Here is a 10,051-nt window from a genome sequence, read left to right as displayed (position 1 = left end):
GCGGGATCAGCACAGCCCGGCCCGCGGCCCCGGCGGCCAACCGGGACTATGAACCGGAAAGCGCGGCGCTGCCTGGGCCACCTCTTTCTCAGCCTGGGCATGGTCTACCTTCGGATCGGGTAAGGGCTGCCTGCGCCCTTTCCGCGCGTGTCTTGGCAAAGTTGGCACGGCCCGGGGAGGGAGGTGTGCCGCCTGCGAGCCTCGGCCGGCCACCAACTTCCACAGCTTCTCTGAGAGGCCGGGTGGGTGCGGTGTGGGAGCGGTGGACGCACAAAGGTCCCCCGCAGGCGGACGCCCCAGGAGATATAGACAGGGGGACTGGCCATCCTGAGGACGTCTGAGTCTGGAATCTCCCAGGACCAGAGACAGCCGGTAGGGACGCTCCAGCCTGAGGGGCTCTGGGGGAGGGCCAGCTGCTGCAAAGGTTCAGCCCATCCCGGGGACTCTTCGAACCCGGGCATAGGGACAGCAGGTCTAGCAGGAACATCAAGCCAGGACCACAGCCGCTCTCGAGGAGCCCGAGAGGAACTCTCTCAGGAGGCGCGGCACAGCAGCTCCTAGAGACTGGGCAGTCCCCAGGTGGCTGGCGGGGCCGGTCCGTGCAAACAGGGAACAGGTACCCAGGGGGAAGGACTTTCCCTGGCAAAAACATAAACCGCCGCTCGGAACCTTGGCACCACTCGATTTCCAGGGACCCTTAGACTCCCAGAGCCCCTTCCCGGGCCAAGGGGACAGCACGTCCCGCCCCCAACAAACACACACAAAGGTGGGACAAGAGGCGGCCCAAGACACTGAGGGAGACAAGCGCTAGAGAGAGGCAGGACACCCCGCCCCCTGAAACTGGGCAGCAGAGGCTGCCGGGCGCCCGAGCAGCCCTCTGGCTTCACCCAACGTTTCTGTGGAGGTGGGGCTCAAGGGCGCTCTGGCTGGAAGGTGGGAGGGGGCAGCTCGGGACGCGTCCTGGAGCTGCTTGTGCAAAGCCGGTCACCCTTTGTAGTTAAGACATAACGCGTGTGAAGCTCGGAGCAGTGGGCCAGCGGTGGGGGTCTAGGCATGGATAGAGGTTCTGGCGCTGAAGGGCCCGCTTGGTAGGTCTCGCACACCCTGCCCCTCCACCCCCCATCAGTGAACCACCTACTGCCCCTTTTGAGGAGGGGTGGACCGCAGGGGCTGCGGCGAGGGTGTGTGTGTGAGGATCCTTTGTGTTTTGTCACTACTACCCCCCTACCCCGTCACTTCCCCAGTCCACGTCTCTGGAGCGGGGATTTCACAAGTTGTCGGGCCGCTGCCGCGAGCAGGTGCGTGCAGAGCAGACCAGGGGCCGCCAGCCGGACCAGCGGTGGAGAGGCGGCTACGGGGCTCGCGCCAGTACCGCCAGCCTGCCGGTGTGTTTTAAGTGTTATTGATTCGCCCGCGTCTGGGTGGCTTTTCTTTTTTCCCCTGCTTTAATCTTCATCTTGGCCCGCGCCCCGCCGCCCCGCGCACATCCAGCATCCAGGAAGCCGGTCGGGCCGATTGGCTCTGGCCGCGTGCGGCTTTATCTCCTTTTTAATTAGAAACGGGGAGGAGGGACCCGGGTGGCGGGGGAGAGAGAAAGGGAAAACAGCAGAAAATAACCTCCCCTGGCCGCCCCGCCCGCCCGCGGGCCGCCCTCCCGCCAGCGCCGCGGCCTCCCCGGATTGGCCCTGCGGGGGCCCAGCTGCCCGGCAGGGAGGGAGGGAGGGAGTCCTGCAGGGCGCTGGCCTTCCGCCCCAAGCTGCCCTCTGGGGTGGGGAGAGGTCCAAGTCGGGGAGGTGGGAGTTGCAGGTGACTTCGGGCCAGGCCCTGCTGCTCCCTGTGCCTCGGGCTACTCATCTGTATAGTGGGCATGAGGGGTGAAGTCTCAACATCCCTAAAAGGTTTTTCCATTTCCCCACGTATGACTGGGCTCTACCCGCTTCTGGTTGATGGTAGGGCATCTGTGGTATTCTTATTTTACTCGGATAGTTCTGTTACTCGAACTAGCCTATTGCCACAATCAGATCCAATAAGAATAGTGATAATTACAACACCACCACCACATTTATGGGCACTCACTATGTGCCTGACACCTTCTAAGCACTTTCCATGTTCTAGCAAATGTGGTTTTCACAGCAGCCAATTAGGTGGGGACTAGTTATCAATACCCTAATTTAGCCATGGAGAAACTGAAGTGCAGAAGGAAGGAAACTTGCCTAAGATTGGACAACTAATAAGTGAGGGAAGCTTAGATGGGAACCTAGGCCAGACCCTTAGGGGCTAGTCTATTGTACCTAGGAATCTTTGGCCCCAGTATGCCAATCCGTCCACTCTCTGCTGGTGTAGAAATTTCCTGGTGGCCAGCTAGGTGCTCAGAGGGTCCTCCTGACAAATGATGCCAAAACATCTCCACTTAATCTTCTCATGTTGCTTCTTCCTCAGACATTCCCAGCATTCTAGTGTGTGTTAGACCCTGGTTTAGGGCTGAGATGCAGATGCAAAGCCAGGCTGTCCCACCTCCAACACCTGCTAGCTGAGAACCTTCCTCCGGGTCCCAACCTCTGTGAGCCTCAATTTTCAGATATTTGAAATTTATATGATGATTCTTGCCCCACAGGGCTGTGTGGAAAGGTCACATGAGCTGCTGTGTGTGGCAGCACCCACCATACTGCCTTGGCACATAGTAGGGACACTGCCCAAGTTTGCTGATGCATTTGATGCATATTTGGGGGCACCTGCCATGTAATAGGTACTCACCCGGAGCCACATCTTTGAAGTGCCACAATCCATTTATTCGGTAGACATCTAGTGAACCAGCAGACAGTCTCCCTGCCCGCAGAGAGCTCATCCTCTCAGGAAGAAGACAAGTGATCAAGTGAGCATGCAAATTAAAAACACATACATGAAAACATGTCAGTAGACCATGAGTGATCAAGAATATCCAGTAAACAAAACAGAGATTGTGATAGGAATTTATTAGGGGAAGGGAAGGGAGGGAGGCTCCCTTAGCTGGGCTGATCAGGGAGGTGACCCTTGAGGTCATGTGAATAATGACAAGAAGCCAAGCTTGTGAAGATCAGGGGCGAGAGCACTTCCAGGGAGAGGGGCCAGCAAGGACAGAGTGCCTGCTGCAGGGAGAAGGCTGGCACATGGCAGGAGCCTAGGGAAATGGCAGGAGTGATCAGTTGTGCTCTTGGAGGGCATGGGTCCATGTCACCTCCTCGAGTTATTGGTACAGGAGAACCTCGCTCTAACAAATCGCAACTCCAGAACAACTGCCCACAGCTGAGCCCCAGGACGAGGCACTTGCCCAGTGGCTCTACCTGCAGCCCTACCACTGCCACCAGGCCAAGCCACCACCAACCCTAACCTGCCTGGTCCCTCTGCTCCTGCTCTGGCACCCCACAGGTATTTCCTCCATGGAGCAGGGACCACCAGGTCATGTCAAGGTCCTGCTTACACCCTTCAGTGCTTCCTGGTGCTGCCTGATGCACCTGAGAAAATGCCAGCCCTCAGCCATCTCCTCTCGCCAGTATCTTCCTGCATCTCAAGTCCTGGTTTTGTAGCAGTTTCCGTGGGTTCTTTCTATTCCTTGAAGACCTCGAGCTTGTCTCCTAGAATTTTGCATTTCCTGTTCCCTCTGCACAGAATACCCTTCTCCAGATTTCCCACAGATGCCTCCTGGCAATTCAGATCTCTGTTCTGTTCTGATGTCACCTCCTCAAGGAAGTCCTCCTTGATCACCTCAACTAAAGTGGCCCTCACTTTCCTCACCACCTGCACACCCTGGTTGCCATCCCGGCATCTTCCTTTACTTTCTTCATAGTACATATCCCTGTCAGAGATGGCCTGTTTTATTCATTTGTGACACCTGTGTTGTCACCCTCCCTAGTTCCTTGAGGGCAGGGCCTTGCCTGTCAGGTGCACAGCTGTCCCCTAGCATGGTACCTGGCACATGATGGGTATCTGATACATATCAGTGAATAGTTGAAGAAGATAGGAATTGCCCTCATAATAGTCACACACATCCTCTAAGCCAGTCATGCCTTGAGTGGGATACATGTACTCCATTGACAGCAGGAAGAAAATGCCAGGACTTCTACTTAAAATTACTTTTTAAGGTTTTTTTCAATAATAAAACATATACATACATGAGAGCATATGTTACATATACATTAAAAAACAGATTTTTTAAAGTGAACATCTGCACACCCATCACTCCTTCAGAGACACCTGCTGCATGAGACTTTGAAGTCGTCATTTCCTTGCTTGCCTTTACAATTTTACCAAAGAGATGATTCCCTAGCAATATAGGGTTTCTTTTGCATGCTTTTGAACTTCATCTCAATTGCATCCTACCATAAACTCAAAGGCAATTTGCCTTTTTCACTCAATGTAATGTTTGTGACATACATCATCTTTTCTTGTTTCTAAAACAAAAATCAAGTGTGTGTGTTTCACTGATATTGAGTATACGCATTGATACAAGAGCCTATGTAGAAATTATAGGGTTTCTATTCGAATGGACATGAGTTAGGGGTGCAGAATCAAAAAAGTTGGGAGACCACTGCTAGGGGCAGTGGGGTGGCCAGTGCTGGACAGCTAGGAAGGGTTCCTAGTCCATGCCCCCTTGCTGGCCTAATACTCCATCTCTCTGTGTCTCTCCCTCCAGTGGCTTCTCCTCAGTGGTAGCTCTGGGCGCAAGCATCATCTGTAACAAGATCCCAGGCCTAGCTCCTAGACAGCGGGCGATCTGCCAGAGCCGGCCCGACGCCATCATCGTCATAGGAGAAGGCTCGCAAATGGGCCTGGACGAGTGTCAGTTTCAGTTCCGCAATGGCCGCTGGAACTGCTCTGCGCTGGGAGAGCGCACTGTCTTCGGGAAGGAGCTGAAAGTGGGTATGTGCTCACCCAAACACCCCAGCAGAGTCTTACAGGTTATAGGGACATCAGGCTATAGGGACACCAGAATACCCTCAGGTGCCCTCTGGAACTCCGTCGCCTGCCCTTGCTAGAATGTCCCTCAGGGTGGGGTCCTGCATGTGCATTGACTTGCATTCAGGACTCCCAATGAGGGTCAGGTCTCTGGTTGAATCCATACCCCCTCAATCATTTATTGACAGAGGTGCAAACCAGCAACCAGTGACCCAAATGCTAACCTCTGATACAGTGCTGATGCTGTGTTTTGAATTGAAGCCCAAATTTTAAAACTTGTTGTTTCACCTAAAATATAGGAATTTCTGGTTTCTTTTGAAAAGTTGGCAGATCTACTCATAATTTACATGTGTGCCCACGTGGTTGCAAAGACCTGAAACTGAGAACACAGCTCCCTTTAGTTGTAGCAGTGAATGGGCAACCCATTCACTGCCACAGTCCCCACCACTCCCCACTGCTGCCCAGCCTGTGCAATCCTGTGACATGATCCGCTTGATCCCCATGGGCTTTTGACTTTGAAACTGTTTTATGGGAATGGTGCGTGCAGACACATACGTACACATAGAGTTTTGAGCCACACATTTGACTTCTGAAGCAATTATAACAAAAGTCTGGTGGAAAAGGGTCAGAGAGAGCAAGGCTGGTCTCCAGGAGGCCCTGGTCAGTGGTAGGAGGCCATGCTGTGTGTCTTCTGGCTTGTGTGCATGTGCATTAGGGGACCAGAAATTGCCACAGGCTGGCTTCTGCACTGTGACCTGAAAGCCAGGTCAGCCTTGGATATCTTTGGGCATCCCTGCCACCTCCTCCTTAGGTCACACTGCTGTCACGTCTGGGTTCCCAGGTTGTCCCATGCTCCCCCATCTCATTTCCCTGTTGCTCCCGGCCATCCTGCAGTCCCTTCTGCACCCAGCAGGCAGGATCTTCCTTTTACATGGAAATCAGATCATGTCACTGTGCTGCTTAAACCCCTCTGGAGGCTTTCTTGCATCAGAATGAAATCCCCACTGCTCATCTAGCTGCTGCTGACCTCTGCTTCCATCTTCCCTCTTCACCTTGCTCACTTAGCCTTGTTCTTTTTCCCAAACACACCATGCTGGACACCAGCTATTTCTTCTGCCTTAGCTCCTTTCCTCAGCCCCATGCCCCTGACCCTGTCCAGGTCTTCTAGACCTTTGCAACCTTGTCGAAAGTCCCCTCTCACCTCAAAGTTCCATCCCATCAGCCAAGCACTTCACACTGTCTGAATCCATTCTGAACTGGTTTGCAATGTCAGCTTCATGAGGGCAGGGGCTTCACTCCCATGCTTGCCACTGAACACTTTCTTCCCATTGCTTTTTGGAAGGCCTTACCCATCTCTGCAGCAGGCCTGGTTTTGTCACCATATTCTGTCAGTACCTTCTTATTTGCACCTTACAGAACTGCAGACAGGATCTCAGTATGGGGTCCTGCAGGTGCATCGACTTGCGTTCAGGACTCCCAGTGAGAGCCGGGTCTCTGGTTGAATCCATACCACCCCAATAGTTTATTGACAGAGGTGCAAACCAGCAATCAGTTTTTTGGGCCACTGGTGAAGTTGGCAGAGACCTTTCCGGAGGTAAGCCTTTTCCAGGATCTTTGTTGTGTAGACTTTTGCCTTGCACCATCTGCCCTGCTTCTCCCTCTTCCCAATTCCAGGGCTCACTTTTTAGGTGGAAACAGAGGCCCAGAGAGAGAATGGGACTGTCCCAGGTCACACAGTGAGTGGTATCAACACTGAGACTCCAGTTAAGGTTGCCTAATCTGTCTTGTGAGCCTCCTCTTGCTTGTCATTTGTGGTTTTTGTGCTTTCTTCTACTCAGATATCACACACACACACACACACACACACACACACACACACACACACATACACACACCATTTCTGGGACCCAGGCATGGGCTCCAGCATTGTTTTAAATTTGTGACTTCTGATATGTAAGATGTTATAGATGAGGAGACTGAGGCTCAAAAGGGACTTGCTCAAAGTCAACAAAAGTGAGTGGCAGGGCCTCTCAGGACTGGGTTCATTCCAGCATAACTTTCAGTCTCAGAACAGTCAGTATATCGGCTGGCATTGGAATAGTCCCCACAGAGGTCTGGGGCGCAGCAGGAGGGCTACAGTGCAGGGCAGTGCCTGGACAAGGATCCCCTCCTGTTGAGCAGCCCCCAGCTGGCCATGGTTGTAGAAGTGAGGCTGAGGAGGAATACTGCCAGTGCACACCAGGGAGGAGCAGAGGCCAGTGGCAAGAGGCATTCTAGTGGGCTTGGCAGGCAGAGGTGGCTGGGGGAATTCCAGCAAAGAGAGGTGCACAAGAAAATCCTTGGGATAGCGATGCAGGGCAGTTGGTCCGGTGAGCCTGGAAGGAAGTAGGAGCTGGAGCCAGGAGGTATGTAGGGTCAATTTAACAAGTTTGAATTTCTGAGCGGGAGCCATTGGAGGATTTTGAGTGTGGGAGTGACTGCCAGAGGATAGGTTAAGCTTATGAAATTGCCAATATGAAATGATTTTTGGCCCACAAAAGTAGCAACATAATATATGTTGATATGCATATATTATGCATTGACTTGCATTCAGGACTCCCAATGAGGGTCATGTCTCTAGTTGAATCCATACCCCCTAATAGGAATAGGAATCCATTCAACCTTATAGGAATTTTAGAAGATTCATGAAAGAGTGGGTATAAGGTCATTCATTCATTTTAATACTTGTTGATTTCTTCATGCATTCACCAAGTTATTGGGTGTCCATTGTGGCTGGAGGCTCCTGTTCCAGTGTGTGTGGCCAGGGAAGGGCTCTGGATTTGTGAGGGAGGTGAGCTATGGGCATGTCTGGGGGAAGAGCATGTCAGGCAAAGGGAACAGTAGGTGCAAAGGCCCTGAGGTGGAACGTGCTTGGGGGTGGCTTGAGGAACAGCGAGGGGCCTGGGGTGGCTGGAGTAGAGTGACGAAGGCTGAAGGGGAAGGCTCAGGGAGCCAGGAGCTGGATGGTGCAGCATCCCTCAGGCCAGGGCAGGGGATCTGGATTTCCCTTCATGGGAATGGAGACCTTCTGAAGGGGAGACAATAAGGGAGGGACAGCATCCGACTTCGGGTTTAGCATCATCACTCTGGCTGCTGGGAAAAGCATGAACTGCAGGGTAGGATGGCAGTGGGAGTCAGGAGTCTGGCTGAGTCTTCCAGGAAGGAGGTGATGGTGGCTCAGCCTCAGTGATAGCCATGGAGACCTGCTTTGAAAGCCACCAGCCAGGAAGGAGGGAGAGTGACAAACTAAGGGCCAGCTAGGAGGAAGGGAGGGTGACAACCTAAAGGCCTGCTAAGGAAGGAGGGAGTCACTCTGGTCTGGACTTCTAGGATAGTTGCAGTGGGAAGAGGAAGATGAGTCAAGATGAGAGCCCTGACAGTCTGAAACACCCCTGAGCTTAGGTTTCCTCATATATAGAAAGGTGTCCTGCTCCAGGACATCAGGAAGCAAGCATCACATTTAGGGTCACTGGGCTCCTCCTCAGTGCTCTCACCCCCATGGGATTGCCACTTTCTGGGAATGACCAGCTAACAAGGGCTGTCTTGCAGGGGTGAGGATCTGGCCTTTGGAGCTGTGGCCATCAAGTCCTGACTTTGAACACCAGGACCCATTGTCTGCCTTTAAAGAGAAACTTCCCAAAGCTCCACCCCATACTTTTGCTTACATATCATTGGCCAGAACTTAGTCACATGGCCACATCTAGCTGCAAGAGAAGCTGGGAAGTATAATCTTGTATTCAGAGTGGACATGAGACCAGCTGGAGCTCTGTGATTGAAGAGGAAGAGTTCTTTATCCCATGCTTGGCTTCCTTCTGAGTGTTCAGGTTTCCTGCATAGAGCTGAGGGGCAGCAATGGGCATGTACCAGGTAAAGTCCTGTTGCATGTTAGAAATTGAACCCCAATTCAAGCCACCTCTGGTAAAAGGGGGACTTATGTATGCTTAAGGAACTGGAGAGCCAGGGTATAGTGCTGACTTTCGAAATGGACAGAAGCAGAGGTAGCATTGGCATCCATCAACCCCAGCACCAGCAGGATGGCCTTTGCACCTGCAGTGCGACAACTTCCAGGTTCAAGTCCCCCCAGAAAGAGCCTTGGCCTTTCTCTAGCAGCACTTGCAGAAGTTCTAAGATTCACTCAGATTGGACCAGCTAATGGGGCTTTACTTTTGGTTGTGTGCCCATCCCAAACTAATCACAGTGGCCAAGGGCAACAGTGCTTTTTCTGGCCCAGCCAGGTAGCCCCACCCAGACCATCTCTCAGGGGAGAGGAACTGCTCACGAGTGTACTAGTCTGCTAGGGCTGCCAGAACAAATCTCTGCAGACCAGGTAGCTTAAACAGCAGAAATGTACTGTCCAGTTTCAGAAGCTGGACATCTGCCATCCAGGTGTCAGCAGGGCTGCTTTCTCAGAGGCCTCTCTATTGGGCTTGTCACCTTCTCCCTGGGTTCTCACATGGCCTTTCCCCTTGTATATGTGCCCCAGGAATCTCCTGTGTCCTGGTCTCCTTTTTTATAAGGACATGAGTCATATAGGACTAGGGCCCACACTAACAGTCTCATTTTAACTTAATTATAATACTTCTTTAAATTTTCTATCTCCAAATGCAGTCACACTCTGAGGTATTGACTCGGTCCACAGCAATGAGTGACCAGAGTGCAGCATGATTCAGGCTTTAGGGAGAGGCATAGGGGGTGTGGTGGGCTCTCAGAAGTGAGACCTCGGGATGGAGGGAGGGGTCTGGACAGTGGAGATGGCCCTTCATCTGGGACTTGGAGGGTGGGGAGAAATTTACCAGTGAGTGGGATCCTAGACAGAGGAAACAACAGAGCAAAGACATGGTCATGTGAGAGCTATGGAGGGAGTGAACAGGGGCCTGCAGCCTCAGGAGACGGTGGCTCAGGGAGTCGCCTGTGAGATGGCAGGCTAGCTGTCAAGACCCTTGAATGCCAGGGATTATTTGAGTGGGGTGTGTGGCCCCACATCAGTTTGACTAACTGCTACCAAGGCACAGTGTGACCCTTGTGGGGGGGTATAAGAAGGCCTTCACTTCCCTCTAGACTTTTCTTTCTCTCTCTCTCT

At 52.6% G+C, this 10,051-nt stretch overlaps 1 protein-coding gene across 1 annotated transcript in view; it reads left to right on the top strand.

Annotated features, from left to right (window-relative positions):
• The first annotated feature begins 6 nt into the window (after positions 1-6).
• The window catches only part of WNT7A (wingless-type MMTV integration site family, member 7A), a 56,791-nt gene continuing 46,746 nt past the window's right edge, over positions 7-10,051 (top strand). The window contains exons 1-2 of the mRNA XM_011950663.1: positions 7-119; positions 4,670-4,896. Of these exons, the coding sequence (XP_011806053.1) occupies positions 49-119; positions 4,670-4,896 (298 nt within the window). The 5' untranslated portion in view covers positions 7-48. The remainder of the gene's footprint in view (positions 120-4,669; positions 4,897-10,051) is intronic.

This window comes from Colobus angolensis, unplaced genomic scaffold, assembly GCF_000951035.1.
Source record: "Colobus angolensis palliatus isolate OR3802 unplaced genomic scaffold, Cang.pa_1.0 Scaffold31, whole genome shotgun sequence".
Taxonomy (NCBI): domain Eukaryota; kingdom Metazoa; phylum Chordata; class Mammalia; order Primates; family Cercopithecidae; genus Colobus; species Colobus angolensis.
Note: the sequence above shows the minus strand (reverse complement) of the source record. Positions and strands in the feature narration are given on the sequence as shown.